Raw genomic sequence first — 16631 nt, 5'->3', positions numbered from 1 at the left:
AACAGCATCCTTAGCTTTTCAGAAGCATGTTATAGATAAGCAATCCCTGGAGGTCGTTCAGCGCTTATATTGGTCTATTTTTCACATCCTGTTTGCTTGAATCATGTCTCAAGCAGTTGGTCGTCAACTCCCAAACAATAACTTTGTTAGGTAATCAGTTGTTTTTTGGAATATGAGCGAGTCGGGTATTAGCCCATCTTCCACCGCCAGCTCAGCTTTGACTGTGCCTTCTTGTATTAACCAACGACCAGTTCTTTTAATCGAAGGTGGGCCCACAATGGAAGTGAGTCCCCAGTGCTTTGAATTCGGTATGATCATATTCTCAAATGTAGATTGTTTTTAAGATCAAAATCTGTCAAGTAATCAACAGAGAGACCTGGAATGATAGTAGAGTTGGCTTTTTCTTTACAAGCTTTATCTTAATGGCATTGGTTTTCTCCACGGGTTGTCCAAGTCCTTAGAGAAAAGTCTTGCAGAAATGTGTTTTTCTATATTACTTTATCCTTTATTTTATATTAACCATGATTAATGTTGAGAGAAATGAAAGATGGGAAGGTTGCTACCACTGATTTCTTATAATGATATTACCAGTTTATGGTGCATTGCACAACGGTGAGTATTCAAAAATTGAGAGCTCCACTTCAAAGACGTTTTTTGTGCTGGACCTGTAAATAATGCTCATTTAAGTTTACCACGTTGTATCATTGCCACCGAACTAACTGGGTAGAAGGAGAGAAACTTATTTTAAAATGATGGTCGAGTCAGGATCTTCTATGTGGCGCACATTATTTGTGAGAAGTATTGAGCGAGATTTCAATTTTAAACATGTTAGAGGGTCTAGGAATTATGGCTATTACATGTGCAGTGTGACGCTCCAGCATCCATGCTATTTATTCTGCATACTTAAGCACATTCCCTTGAATATGAAGTTAGTTTAGTCTGAATGTGGTCTTCATTTAAAAGGAGTAGCACTGACTGGTAGCTTGTTCAGCATACCCAGTTACAATGCTGGGGACTACGCAGGAAAGTATGTAGACAAGCTCTCCATGTACCCATAAAAGGATTTCTCGTGAACGATGTGGAGGATACAAGACATTTGTTTTGTGATCCTAGCATTGGTAGAGTGCCCAATACATGAACCAGTAAACAGAAGTAAACCTTTTGACCACATTTTTTTTAGAAATGGCCTTGGGTGAACGAGGAGGACTTTAAATAGTTCCTGGATGGATAATACCCATTGCTTTAGCCATATACACAGTTTGAAGAGACAATATGATATCACCTGTAAGGATGGGAATGGTCTTTTTCTCGCTTATCTGTGATACCGTCTCTTTATTCCTAAAGAAAATCCACAAAGGTGTGTTCATTTTTCTTCGGACATCGTGTGGCCTCACTTTCTTTCCTGCTTTTTTCCTCCTTCGCAGATGCCTCATCCTGGCAGCTCTGATCAGTTACATAGTTCCCTGCAGCAAGGTTTGCATGCACACCACCACCACCCCAGCAGCCAGTCAGGGCAGCCATTACATCCCAGTGGTCCTACACAGCTGTCCCGGCAGCCGCCACAGGCCGCTCCTAGCAACCATCCACACGGTGACCTGACCTTTCACCCCGCCTCGGCCTTACACGGTCAGGCGGGAGGACAGGGAGCGCCCGACATGACGGAACCCTCGCTGGATGTAAGTTTCTCATAACCACTCTCTGCCTGCCTGAGAATGTGCTTTTGGTCTCTTGAAGAGGGGCAGTTGGGGAGGTGGGAATTGGGGTTGTGGGTACATCTGCATTGAAGGCGAGATGATCTTCCAGCAGAGTTTTGTAAGCAACTGCACAACCTGCGAAAAGCATAGGCATCCTTCTTGATATTGATAAATGAAGCACAAACGTCTTAAAGGTTGAATTTCAGTGTTTATTGTACCATATATTGGATCAATCACACCGAAAGTCTTCTAATAAGGTTATTTCTAATCTCCTTCCCTTTATCCAGTTGCATGAGTCATGTATGCACCTGTCTATACCTTTAACGTTGAGGTGCCTCTGAATTTAAATAATTCTACTATGAATGTGAATTATTCCTCGTCTCCTTTGGCAACTCTTTATTTCAGCTTTCTAGTGCTAATATTAATGTGATGCTTTGTAGCAGGAGTTTAGCAACTCAAATAACCGAGGCCCTGCAGTGATGGCTCCTATTCCTAGCAGGTACGTCACTTCAGACAAGTGTTGGGATTTAATATTTTCCTAACAGAATAGTACATTGCAAAGCAGGTGCTATAGTCCGGGTGATAATACGCTCTGGAAAATAGTCTGATTATAAGCTCCTGTTCAGCTGGAGCATACCTACGTTTTGTAGTCTCATTGCTGTTAAGATTGCTCAGTAATGGGATTGTAGGAAGAATCTGACATTTGTATGGAGCCTCGTTCAGTGAGCAGCCGCTTTCATGCAAAGACTAAGATAGTGAGCGTACCTACATCTGCCAATGCGTTTATCCTCTTCTGTGAAATTCCACTCGGAAGTCAGACACTTTATGTTATGTTATGTTATGTTATGTTATGTGCCCACTCTTTTATAGCGCACGGCTACCCAAGCGGGTGTCCCGGCGCTTTAGCAAAGAGATCAGAGACCAGTCAATCCAGCCCGCAGCTCAGAAGTCGTGATGATCATGCAGAAAAGAGCCACGTCTTTAGTTCTTTTCTAAACATCAGGAGACTGTTGGCTTTCCGCAAAGAGATCGGAAGCCCATTCCAATGGAGGGCCGCTAGATAGCGGAAGGACCGACCACCCATCCGAGCGCGTTTAAAAGAAGGGACCACAATCGTGGCAGATGAAGCTGAACGCAACACCCTCTTTGGGACATAAAAGGCCAGTCTCTTCCTAATGTACAAAGGGCCTACAGAATGCAGGGCTTTAAATGCCAGAGTCAAAGTTTTAAAAATGACTCTTTTGGAAATCGGTAGCCAATGTAACTCTTTAAGTAAACCAGAGGCTCTAGCTCTGCGTGGAAGGCCAAAAATTGCCCTTGCAGCAGAATTTTGGACTATCTGCAATCTTGCCACCAAATACTTCGGCAGGCCCGCATAAAGTGCATTAGCATAGTCGAAACGTGATCCAACTAATGCCTGCACCACAATTTTCTTATATTGCAGTGACAGCAGCGGCAAAAATTTCCTGAGCATCCGCAGAATGCTAAAACATTTCCCTGATAATACATTGATCTGGGATCTAAATGACAGATCAACGTCACAGATCACACCCAGATTTTTGGCCTGCGTTGACACCGCGTCTGGAGGAAACATGTCTCGAGGCCACCAAGATTTCCAACATGGATCCGGAGCACAGCCAAAAAAGAGCAACTCAGACTTGTCTGAGTTGCATTTAAGGCTGTGTTGTTGAAACCATGAAAAAACGGTGTCAAGGCAGTCCCTGATTTTAGCCTTTAGACTTTATGCTCTTTATTAGTCCTCTGTTTCTGTGCATGAATGTGCTCAGATTAATACACATTCTGTTTGTTAAGCCCTTGATGATAGGCTAAGAAGCATTCGTTACTGTGAAAAATGTTTAGAAAGGATTTGTTCTATTGGATTCAATAAAATATTTTTGGTAGGCCTTGTTCTGAATTCACTTCGACTCTTTTGATAGTATCACAGCATATTATTGCGTGAGAAGGATTATCGCACTATTTTCTAATGATACACAGCACATTAACAAGAGGTACTGTGGATCAGCGCTTAATTTGAGCCAGTGGTTCCCTGTGCTCGGCACCAGCAGTTAATTGTCAGCACCGGCACTTATACCAGTCTGCCCCATGGTGGCGGTGTTTGTATAATTTAGTGTTGAGCAAAACAACCAGGGGCGGCTCCTCCATCTGATCTGAGGAGCATCGGCCCACAAGCCCCATAGATGGAAAATAAAATGGAAATAACGTTTATTTATTACCATTTTATTTTTCAGCAACCAGTCCCAAACTGTCAGAAGAAGGCGGGGCCATTGCTGCCGATTGCCAGTAGCAGGGAACTGTGCGCTAAAGTTTAAAATGTGCATGTCTCTTTGGCTGGCCGTCTTGTGATGTCCAGCCAGGCATGCGCATTTTAAACTTCTTTAACCCAGCTGTCTTAGACAGCTGGGTTAGAGAAAGCACAGACCTCCAAGGCTATTTAGAGTGCTGAATGAGGCTGTTCCCTCCAATTCTAGCACTTCTCTCATGCTTTGAGAGCAGCGCCAGGATTGGGTAGTGCAGTTTCCTGGGTCTGGAGCTTTGAGAAGTCACCCGAGGGAGGAGGACCTCACGCTGCAAGCCAGGAATGTAAGTTTATTTTATTATTACTGTTTTTTTGTGCCCTTCGCCTCACCACTGCTGGTACATGCCAGCCGCCACTGACAACAGCTGTTTATTAACTCATCTTACATTTAAAATGACTAATGCCTGCCTCCCATGCATATCTTAAAGCTTTGGGGTCCTGTAATAGTCTAAATTGTCATACTTGTAGGAGTATGATGGTTTGTTGTTATGTTGATACTGCCATTGGCACCGCTGGCAAGGGCATTGGGTGGTGCAAGCTATAGTGGCCTCTTAACAAGGGCCCTGGCACTTACGTTTTTTTACAAAATAATCACTGCCATGGACTACTGAGTGCATGGCCAATAACAGTGCATACATTGTATGATGCTGTTGGTGTTACAGTGCATAAGTGGGCAGGTCATTTTGTGTCACAGTGATCATGTGAGTTCTTTGCTTTGGCAGGACAGACGATGTTGCTTAGTAACATCAGCAGATCAATGTATAAGTTGGCTGGTAGCTTTGGCACAATTGTTTAATCAGTGGTTTATTTGGTGACACGTTGTTTAGGAGTCTCTGTACATTTGTGAATCGGTTGCTTTGGTCACACCATGTGGGTTTGAAATAATATGTGTGGTTTCAAAGTGCACACATGGCTTCTTTAATATGCTGTCGCAGTGTGGGTGTTCTACTTATTGCGTCAGTCTGTCAACAGACCATAACACTTTTCAAACACTGGAGCCAATATGCTCTCTCTGAACCATAAGGGGCAGAGCTTTTTTCCCAGCAGTCCTTGACAACCATTTCCGCCAGCCTTCGGCATAATTTAAATGATGCTAGCACAAAAATGTGTTACACTTGTTAGGTCAAATTCCCAAAATTATGCCATATTGCCACTGCGCATAATTATACACCATTTGCAGTAAAAATTCCCCATGAACACACAGAAACAACAGAACGAGAGTGGATGTTCAGGGTGTTTCGTATGAATGTATCCTCATGACAAAAAAATATGTGAAGAAGCATTTTATGCTAAAATATGGTGTGAAAATGATGGATTTGCATTTTGTGTAGTTTGCCAAAAGTTCACATTATTATGCTAAAGCAAATTACGTGAATTTAGCACACCCCTAATTTCTGCACTTCATATTTGAAATGTCTATTCAGGAAGGGACTAGAAAATATTCATGCACCAGGCTCTTGCCAGAACGGACTGCTTACACTGCCTTGCCAGAGAATGTGTCATGCCGCTTTTTCACTACATTTTTGGCCAAGTTTCCCTGTAGAGGCTTGGCCCACACCACCTTCTATCTTCTGCAAATTTGAAGTAACTTTAATTGTCTGTTATTGTAGAGACTGAAGGCATAGCTTGGCTTGGAAAAGCTGTGTCGGCCTGGCTTGTTCTTTTTTTGTGTTCTCTTTGTCTACGAGTGGACTAGACAAATAGCGAGACCGTTGGATGTGCTCTTTGACCTTGCTTGACATTAGACATTTGAGCATAATTTAAAGAAAGGTCTTGCCTGCTATACCACGACTGACAGTAGAGAGTGGTTACTGCCCCCCTACATCAGGCTGTAGGATGCCTGAAGTATTGGCGGCTGCTAATAGACAGGGGTATAGTCCTTTTTACCAGCACTCTTGGAAGGCAACCGCTTCATAGTCTCTCCCTAATTAAAATGAAAACAGTCCATCTTAACAACGTAGCAGCATATTGTCTGTATGTGGAGCACAGTTTGTTATGTTACATGCTTGCTGTAGGTGGGACCAGGACGCAATAGACAAAGTGAATGGTGTCCATAGAGGAAGTTGGATGCATGTTTGCACAGAATGTTGGGTTTCCTCATTCCCTGTGGTTAAGACTGTGCCTTCATGTCCTTTGCCCCTGGATCCTTTCTTACAAACTAGGAGAGTAAGCATCCCTTCCCTGCCACACCAGTTTCTCCAATGTACCTGGGACCCTTCATTTCCAGTGCTGTGCGGGGCGTAACCTTGGCTGACACTGTCTGTTAGCAATCTACAAAATACCGCTACTGGTTTATATTAAGCACCTACTGCCAACCGTAAAAATCCCACTGAAAGGGGTGAACAAAGGAAGAATAGCCTTAAAACCAACGTTAGGGTTTTTTTTTTTTAACTTTTAAACTTTTTCTTTGATGACTTTAAAAACTGTGTGTAATCTATGGGTTCCTCAAAAGCTGCAACTGTTGAAACCCTTTTTACTCCTTTCCTCATTCTTAATGCTTTCTCTTTTTAAAGTTTCATGAATAATTTCGCGGATTAACGAGTGATTCTCCTAAAGGAGATGCCCCAACCTTACTATGTGGCGGATGAATCTGTGTTGGGAAGGGGCAAACTTAACCCCATCCATGCAGCTGTCGGCCATTGGCCGACGGCAGCACTACCTCGCTGGTGCTGCCGTCGGCCAATGGCCGGCGCGGCCCCACCCGTTTTGCGGAAGTGCCGCACTTCCACAAAAGGGGCGGCACAGCCAACGGGTTAATGGAGCTCTTGAAAAAAATACTCTACAACCCCAACACTTTTTACCCAGCTTCCTGTAATAAGAAAGATTTTCTCTCTCAGAAGAATGATAATGTGTGCAAATAAAGTAGCAAGAGGTTTCTGACCTTCCTGTGATTTATGATTAAATGTAAATTTTCAGCAGTAGCGATGTATTTTGTTTTTCTGATACTTGGTTAGAAAAAAATCAGTACACAAGGGTTGTAACAATTGAAGGTGCAATTTTACACAGAATTAGTGATGATTTTCTGTTTGCTGTTTCTTGATGGTGCCCACTTTTTTTTTTTATAAACCTTGTACCCTAAATTGCTTCTTAATATCTCAAAACGAGCTTTGGCAAAGTCGATAGGTCTCGCTTTTGAGAGTTACTGGCCTTGGCAATGTTTTGAAGCCATGCTGTACAGCAGTGCAGATGCTTTGCAGTGTGGCTAGAACTAATTTTAAAAAGCACTATGAAGAAGCTAGGGCTCATGCGTGTTTTTTTTTTTTAACTTGCATTAGGGCTTGTTGATTTCATAGTCTTTTTTTAATTATTATTTTAGCCATACTGCACAATAACCATACTGCTATACAGTATTGCTACAAATTATTTCCTAAGTCGGAAATTCCCATGCTGTACAGCATGAAAAAAAAGCAGATGGCAGAGCCAATGTCCTCGAGGGCGAAACTTATTGGATTTGCCAATGCTTGTTAGGTCTTGGCACAACTCCCCTGTGATTGTGAGCAAGTCAGTTGATCTCCCCATGCATGAAAAAGAAAAATATTAACAAAACAATGCTATTGCATAAAGAAAGCGATTGCACCCATGTACATGTCTTAGTGAAAATACATTTGGAAACAGATAACATCTGTTGTCATAATAAAAGCAGATAACATATGTCAAAATAAATAACCATTTCACAGGAGAAAATTGTTTCTTTCTGCATGTGGCTTAGTAAAACATAGCAACATATGGCAAAAAGTTTAACAAGGAAGACAGGGAATAAAAAAAAAAATATTACTTCAATCACAGCACGATCAGTGGAAGGACAGCAATCAAGCAGAAGCCAGAATGTCATCCAATGCCAATGCAGAATTTCTGATGGACATTCTGAAAATGGATGTCATGAAGTAGACTGAGAAAGAAGGGAATGGGAAAAATATCTGAATGCTATCTGTGTATGTATGATATGAGAAGACAGACGAGGAGATATATATTATTACGCTGCAACAAGCTATAGCTCTCACAAATTATTGTTGTGGCCAACAGCACGACATCCTGTAGAAGGTTCCTTTTACTGTCCATACATGTTAATATTAATCAAATGCCTCAAATCTTGTTACCTTCATGACTTCCTTGTTAGTTAGATGGCTCTACTCCTTCAGCTGCCTCTTGTAGAGATCAGTGTGTAAACTCCCTTTCACAGGTTTGAAATCTGCTGCTGTCAGTTGACGTTTTCATACTTCTGCTGTGAATTAATAAATATCATAGTGATGGGTTTTAGTAACGCCTGTTATTAACCCCTTCGGTGCTGATGACGGCCCCCGTCCGTCCTGAACCGCGGTGGGCGTGTGCTGATGACGGCTGGGGGCCGTCATGAACCCGCCCACTACGGAAAACGCCGCACAGGCGCAGAATCGTGGCCGCGCCCAAGGGGTTAAAGCACCATGGGTAATGTGGCAATGAATGTTCAGCAATGAGCAGTAAGCCCATTCTTTTATATATCTCCCGCAATCCTGAGCGCATGCAGCACATGCGCTGTCACAGGCGAGACATAATGAGATCTGCCTTTTTGTGGCCAAACTGACATATAGAAATGGCTGAGGTGGATGCTTTCGAACTGTAGTGTCTTTCTTGTAATGTTTATTCAATATAATATGATAAACATTCTTTATAGGAGCCCTCATCTATATTAATGAACATGGAGTTCTTTTGAATTAGCTGGGAAATCTCCATCCCAAATTAGGGCAAAGGAAGGGAAGAGACCTTTCTGTCAGTAGTTATCCATTTGCAGTCTTGTTTTTGTATTTGTTTGGTTGTTTGATCGGCATACTTGCAGAAATGTTCTTCTTGTGGTCATAGAGAAGCTGTGAGTCATTTCACGAAACTAAGCAAATTTACAGAGGTACTTTTGTACAGTTTGAATGTTTCCTGGTGGCATACAGTACAGACGAAGGAATACGTGTTGAGAGAATGGAATGAAGAGAGGCCTTGAGGTCCTTAAGATATTCTCTCTGCTGAAGGTGGGGTTTGTAAGGCTGAGAAGTGAATGGCATGACCGTGCCATAAAACCAAAATCTGAATGTTTTGAAGGCAGATTTGGGGCTAACTTAAAGGTTGCACTTCAGTGGTTGCAGATTGCGATGGGAGTATATCTGGCAAGTGGTTTTGAGAGGTACGTTGGAGCAGTGCTGATGAACACCTTAAATTTGACAAAGCAATGCACAGAACTTGTATGCAAAACAGCTCTACATGGATACCCAGCAAGGCTTGATATTGACGGTAGAGAGGGCAGAGTTCCTATGGAGGTTGAAAAAGATTTTCATGGTGACGCAGATAACCTTGTCCAACAATCCGAACCAATATCTGGGCAGACGGGTTAAAGAGCTGTTAAGAAACTCAATCTGCTCTTAGCAAGCCTATTGATAAAGGCCCTGACAGTGTGCAAAGGAAGTCGAGGTAACTTTGCAGATGCATTCTAAATGTGGATACCATGAAATTCAGCAGTGGTAATGAAAATAAAGCGCACTTAGACATTTCAAATAGGTGGGTATAGGATTAAGGCATTTTGGGGAAATGGATGGTTCCAAATGGGGCACTGGGTGCTACGACATGGACCGGCTGGATTTTGGCTGACTTTTCAGCATAAGTCGCCAGAGTGTCACAATGCCGAGTTTCTGATGGGTATTCTGAAAATGGATGTCATGAAGTAGACTGAGAAAGAAGGGAATGGGAGAAATATCTGAATGCTATCTGTGTTCGTATGATATGAGAAGACAGACAAGGAGATGCATATTATTACGCTGCAGCAAGCTATAGCTCCCACAAATGATTGTTGTGGCCAACAGCATGACATCCTGTAGAAGGTTCCTTTTACTGTCCATACATGTTAATATTAATCATATGCCTCAAATATTGCTACCTTCATGACTTCCTTGTCAGTTAGACGGCTCTACTCCGTCAGCTACCTCTTGCAGATCAGGGTGTAAACTCCCTTTCACAGGTTTGAAATCTGCTGCTGTCCATTGACGTTTTCATACTTCTGCCCTGATTTAAATAAATATCTAAATATATTTAGTAACGCCTGTTATTAAAGCATCATGGGTAAATGCCATTTGTGATATGCTTTATATTAGCAGTCATTATTAAGGAGTTTTGGCCATTGGTTTTGTCGTTTTCTACCTTTTAATGCAAGTGAATATGTGCTTTCAGTTGACCTGCACTTCTACACATCATCATTAACCTGTGCAATTTTCCTTATGCTTTTGTTTACAGCTGCTTCCAGAACTCACCAATCCTGATGAACTCCTCTCCTACCTGGATCCCCCTGACCTGCCGACCAACAGCAATGATGACCTTCTATCCCTCTTTGAGAACAACTGAAACAAAACTGGTGTTGTCTTTTCTCGGCTGAGTCAGTGGCACTGCACAGCCACACAATGAGGAACCGACACCTCTATCCCTCAGTACTACGCACTCCTCCTCCTCCGACAGACACTGAGTGACGGCATGGGAAGGACTGCATCCCACATCAGCTGGCCATAAAGCTCGTGGAGACAGGAATGGACCATGTTGTAGAGGTTTTTTGTTTGTTTTGTATTGACTATCCCTAAGGAGTCAGAACCAGCCTGCTAAGACAGTGGCGCAGCTTTATAAATATATATATGACCCCTTCTGCCACAAACACATAAATATTAAAACATATATATATATATATATATATAAAAATCAATGATTTTTTTAATCGTGAAAAAAGAACAGTTCGGATTTTAAGCAGTGGTGTCCAGCGAAATATGAACTGGGAAGAAACAGATGGACCTGCTGCCTTGTGCCCGGATTCCGGCATGTCTTCCCACCCCTTCCTTGGCCACCACTCATCAGAGTTCTTCCTTTTGCGAAGTAGGAGGTTCTCAAATATCAGTTGGACTTTGAGATTGGATGGGCATGCAGTTATAAGACTGGCTATATTTCCCTCACCAACATTGAACATGTTCAGACTTGGGGGTGAAGTGATTGAACACAGTTAAATCAGTCAGTACCCAGTCTATCGAAAATAATGGAAAGGAACTCAAAAGGAAGTAGCAGCAATCCTACCGGGCCTAAGTCTAGTCTAGTCCACGGACAATCCCTCTGGTTTTGCTTAAAGATTCTAAACCTTCTGTCCTTTCTTAGATAGGTAGTGTTGGCGTATATATCCATTCAGATATTCTTGGACCTAGCAGAGAGAATGCGGTTTGCTTTCACTCCCCACCGGAAAGTCTTCTGGTTCCCTCGGTCAGATGGAGCAAGGAAGGGAGTGTCGAAAGGAAAACATCTACAAGATCGTCATTATCATTTTATAAGGTGGAAAATGGGGCATTCTAACCGGACAGTCAAAATTACTTTTTTTAATTTACATAATGTACACACAGTCTAGTCTTTTATTTGACCTATTAGAGTTTTTTAAACCATAAAATTAGGGGTATCCCAATGATCCTCATTGAACTAAGGTACCAAGCCTTTCTTGGCCTGTTATGGTTGTTTGGTGGCATCTCTTGCATGTGTTCCATTGGTTCACTGGCCCCACGTGCTGTCTGTGTTTCTGTCCCTTGCCTCCTTTGATAAACGATGTACACTTGATATATCAACAACGTGCATGCGTGCCAATCTGGGTGCTAAACCCTGTTTTCTTAGACCACATCCTCTCCCACCTTTTGCACAGATCACAATCATGTTTCAATATCCTGTCTAGGCTAAAACAAGAAAAAAACATATCTTTTAATCTGTTCCACTTCAAAGCAAATGTTTTTTACTTTATTTTCTTTAGAGTGCCAGCTGATTTTCGCTGCTGTTTTTGAATCTTTTCAGAATTCCATTTCACCTTGCCATTTTCTTGTTCACAATGTAAATAGGATGGCACATGTTAGGGCATTTGCTTTTTTTTTTTTTTAAATTAAGTACCAAAGTTGTATTTGTAAATTAATTTTTTTATTTAAGAAAAAAAAACATGAAAAAGCGATCGCAGCAACAGCAAAAATTGAAAAAACAAGTGACCTCTATTGGTCTCTACATGCACGGTTTTTAGAGATTGATCTGCAACGCCATTTATATTTTTGGGTGGGGAAGTGTTGGGGACGAGAAGGATCAGTAAGTAAGCTTCCACCTCCTCCCCCATTTCTGTTAGCAGTAGTGGTGAAACTATCTGAAGAAGGTTGCCAGCCTTTATTTTTTCTTTCCTTTATTTTATTTGTGTTTTTTTAAAGTGTTGCTCAGTATGCAAAGTCAGTTCTTTTAAAGAAGAAACCATAACCCGCTATTGTAAATAATCTCTGAATATTTTAATAATGTCTTTGATAATAATAACGATAATCACTGTTCAAATGATCTCATTTGGTCCACCTTTGCTGGTGTTTTAAATACTTGGAGTCCCTTTTTGCAGGATGGGGACACTTCATCTGTGTTTTTAAAAATGTGTTTGTTTCATTTGACCGGCTCCACAGGCTCATATTACCCTTCATTTGAAAAAAATGTATAAATAATAGTGGGGAGGATAAAGTTACTTGGTCTCTGACTGCTGCAAACGGAATGCGAATGCTTCTTTGATTTTGCCTGTAGCTTTCTTAACGGTTCTCTAGACTAGCCAAGTGCAGTGCACATTAGAACAACATTTCAAATGTCAGTACCCTCTGACCAATTTCCCAGGTCTTTTCACTCCAGTCATTGGGAAATATTCTTGGATCCTGTATTGAGTTTGGCACAAACTCAAGTGGAGTTACTTTATAAGCGATTCGTTTCCAATTCTGCTCTGATCTATTCAATTGACGTATAACTAAATTCTGATGCTATTTCACCAAGCCATCATTGTTAACTGCTTTTAAAGTATTTATAACACTGTCAGGCGGACCAACAACTGTCCTACGCGACTGATATGTATTGAAACCTTCCAAGATGCAGTGTAATCTAAGGTATGCTCAGCAAAGGTTCCACACACGTTCATATTGGCTTCCCATGAACAGCATATCACAGTTTGCTGGCAGAAAGTCCTTTTCTTCATATTGCTTAGTGACACACTAGCACTTGTAGAAGCATGCCTTTCCTTGGGTCACAGCTGGGCCAGTGATAAGAAAGCATGTGGTCTTTTCCATACTTGCCAACAAATTATAAGCACTAATTTGAGTCAGTTTAAGACCTATACTCACCAAGTGTATATCTGCGCGTTTCGCATGGTTACTGAGCTTGGATATGCTCCAAAGAGGAGGAATTTGTTACCTGCGGTCCTGAGATTTTCCACTTCTAGTCTAGAGAACATTCTCTGTACTTCCTCAAAGGTATTGCGGAGCCAAAATATCACACTCCAGGAAAACTCTTTTTAGTGTTCAGTAAACAGACAAAATATGGTCCCTTTGTCTGATAGCATAGAAGTGAAGCACTTTATCGGAGGCATATTTTAAGTGATGTGTTTGTAAATGACCATCAAAGGTACTTGCTGGAGTGTGATTTTTGGCATTCCAGAAATGAACTCAATCCAACAGCCAGCCTTCTTAGTAAGATGTATGAGCATGGTAGAATTGGCTATGGAGTACTCCGCTCCAAAACTGGTAAACAGGATTTCAAATTGCAGTTCAGGGTAACTTTCAAAAAGACAAATATAGGAAAAAGAAACAAACTGGCATTGAAAGGTACTTTGAGTGTTAGCTTCGGATGCAAACAGTGGTCATGATAGAATGATGAGGACCATACGGAATCAAATGGCGTACAATTTCCATGAACTATTATTGTCATCAGGATGCAAGTTTTCTATGTATTTTAGTTTTCTTCAAGTTTGAACATGACTGATCACTGTGAATTTAATGGTCGTTTTCCACCAAGCAAATTTCTTGTCTGTTATTATACCGCAGCCTCATTGAAAATCATCAGTTTTGCCTTAGTTATTATTATTTTCCATCCTATTTCAACCTTAACTTGTAGGGTTGGATCATTTCATATGACAGGGTCTCTTTTTTTGGTCCCTACAGATAAGTCCGAAAGCCTTTATTGTGCTGAAATACTACGAGCATCCATATGCATGCTGGCCTTTGGCACTTCTAACTATAGCTATTTGTGATCCACTTAGTTGCCCCTATTATTGAGAACCTTGCGGGGTCATAACTTTCTGATGCCTGCAGCCTTCTACACTTTTTTGGTCGTGTGCTACCTTTGTTGCATTTTCTTAGCATATTTTCAGTATGCCGTCATCTTGAGATTGTACTTGTATGGATACTTTTTTGTTATATTACACCAAGCCTCTGAATATTGTTTTTTTGTAAATTAAATAGCCTGCGACATTCTTATGCTTCTGATGTAGATAGCTGAGCTTACGTTGCAGATTGCCATTTTGTTTTTAACCTTTACCGGAATGAAGCTCTTTGATCACAAATTGACTAGGAAGGAAATAAAGTAGGGAACAGAAGCATGATATTCTGACAGTTTTCAGACACCATGGGCAAGATTCACAAACTATTCTTATTTGAGCTTCAGGAGTAAGTCGCCTCTAATTCTAGAAATAATTTGGTCGTTCAGTCCATCTGTGATCAAAACTGCAGCTGGAGAAATATGAGGATATATTCCCAAAAAAAGGCATGCCCTGGAAATTGTGCATATGAGCCACACATGTTTACATACATACGTGAATTCAGAATGAATAGTGTTGGAGATGACTGGAAGTAGAAAGTTGCCCAGAGCGGTCAGATGTGCCAGGCAACACTAGAATAACCGGTATACAAAACACAAGGGCACCACCTGCAAGATGAAGGGCATATTCTGCCTGCATTGAAGGGCATACATTGGTACACATAGTACCTGCATTGGGAGCCAATGAATCGGATGGTTAATAGTACCTACATAGTGAGCTTATGAATCGGATGGTTAACACACACTTTCTATCAGTCCAATGGAATCTATGATGGATTTAGGTGGTGGCCAGTTGCTCACACTATCTCTGCCAGGACTAAGATTGAAAATCTTTTTTAGAATGACTGCCAACTGATTTAATTTAAAATGTCCACTGCCAGCAAGAAAGGTGGGAGGCAGTGGTAATCAAAATATTTTTAATATGTTTGCATTGTGAGTTTAGGGAGCACTCCATTCTAATTCTGGTTCAAACGTTTGGTTCTCTTTCTGTTGTAAATTTTCTTTCCCTTTCTCACTACGGAAAGTCGGCCCCGCCCCTGGATAGAATCTGATTAAATTGCAAGTTTATTTTTTTATTTCTTTTGCTGTAAAGGGATTTTAAAACAACGGACTGACAAACATTTAAAGAAAATAAAGTCTGCAGCAGAGACCCAAGGGACACATTGCTCTGTACATATGTAAATGACGAAGAAAGAAATGTTAACAGAAATGCATTCATTTTCCTTGGAATGTGCATTGTTTTTTATTTTGCAAAAAAAAGAAAGAAGGAAAAAAAAGCTTGCCACTCCATCCTGCGTGGAAAATGAACTCCATGTGCTGGCGTTCGTGACATCTCCGCATTTGTTTCTCTTGTGTAATATACTCGGACCCTTTGTGGAAAAAAAGATACTTTTGTTTTTTAGTTTTTTTTTGTTTTATCAATATGTGTAATATTTGGTGTAAGTGTACCTGTCTTTCTCTTTCACCTTTGTATTTTGAAGGTGCTACAAAATAATGATGAAGAATGAACGTGGGACAATGAGGAATGATAATGAGCTGGAAAAAAAGCAGATTGTAACCAAATTCATACTTTGTACAACTTTTGATATCATGCTCAGATAACGAATTATTAAGACGATAAACACCGAGGTACAATCTAAATAAAGTAGCACATGCAAACAAATGGTCATATCCTTTCCTTTGTACATTGTATGTACGATAACATCATTTCATACTTCAGACTGGTCAGAAAATACAAATTGTGATTTTTAGTCTTGCAAAATTGTATGTAGCTGGATGTGACAACATAATATTTATCTAATAAATATGTATTCAGATGAAACCTGTATGTTAAGTGTGTATGTTGTTCTTTTAAAGCAGATATTTGCTGTTGCACTTTACTTTTACAATAAAATATACAGACGACCTAAGAATACAAATTTGGAGTGAAAAAAACCTCTAAGTACAGTTCACCAATCACTGACAAATAACATGCACACACGATTGACTTTCAAAAATCTACACAAAAGGTCAACCAGATTGCAACTGCACTAAGATTCCATAGTAGTAGTGAGTGTTTCATAAATGTTGTTAAAATACTTTTTCCTCACCCCCTAACTTCTTGTTTTTACATATGAAGGTGATGAAAAGTAGTGGCAGACTGCGTTCTTAGGTGCGATCAGTTCAGCATGAAAGCCTCTATGTAATGCAACGTTAAAAGTAGCGCTCCTTTTGTTTCTATGTTTTCTTCTAGAAACTGCACTCTATGTGCGAAATCCAGCACCACCACCAATTAATGCAACTCTAGTACATATGCCCTAAGACTATATGAAAGCGGTTTAAACAAAAACAAATGCTACAAAGTATGAACTTTCCAGGATCATTTGATATTGGGATGTAAGAATGACCTGTGTCACAGATGAAATTACATTTTTGATTTCAAAATGGCTAATGCACATTACTGAGACTCCACTCACTGTTCCTATCATCACTCTGCTTATTTTCGGTTTGTGAACAGA

The 16631-nt window shown here is 40.8% G+C and overlaps 1 protein-coding gene across 7 annotated transcripts in view; it reads left to right on the top strand.

The window, feature by feature from the left end:
• The window catches only part of ZMIZ1 (zinc finger MIZ-type containing 1), a 514453-nt gene extending 498492 nt beyond the window's left edge, over positions 1 to 15961 (top strand). For 6 of the 7 annotated variants that reach the window (XM_078642955.1, XM_078642953.1, XM_078642959.1 and 3 more), the window contains 2 exons: positions 1425 to 1676; positions 10261 to 15961. In XM_078642955.1, the coding sequence (XP_078499081.1) occupies positions 1425 to 1676; positions 10261 to 10368 (360 nt within the window). In that variant the 3' untranslated portion in view covers positions 10369 to 15961. The remainder of the gene's footprint in view (positions 1 to 1424; positions 1677 to 10260) is intronic. The other variant, XM_078642957.1, reaches the window with a different exon arrangement.
• Positions 15962 to 16631: the final 670 nt, after the last annotated feature.

The sequence above is a fragment of the Lissotriton helveticus genome, chromosome 5_1, assembly GCF_964261635.1.
Source record: "Lissotriton helveticus chromosome 5_1, aLisHel1.1, whole genome shotgun sequence".
Lineage (NCBI taxonomy): Eukaryota > Metazoa > Chordata > Amphibia > Caudata > Salamandridae > Lissotriton > Lissotriton helveticus.
The sequence above is the reverse complement of the archived record's forward strand: the minus strand, read 5'-3'. Positions and strand labels throughout refer to the sequence as shown.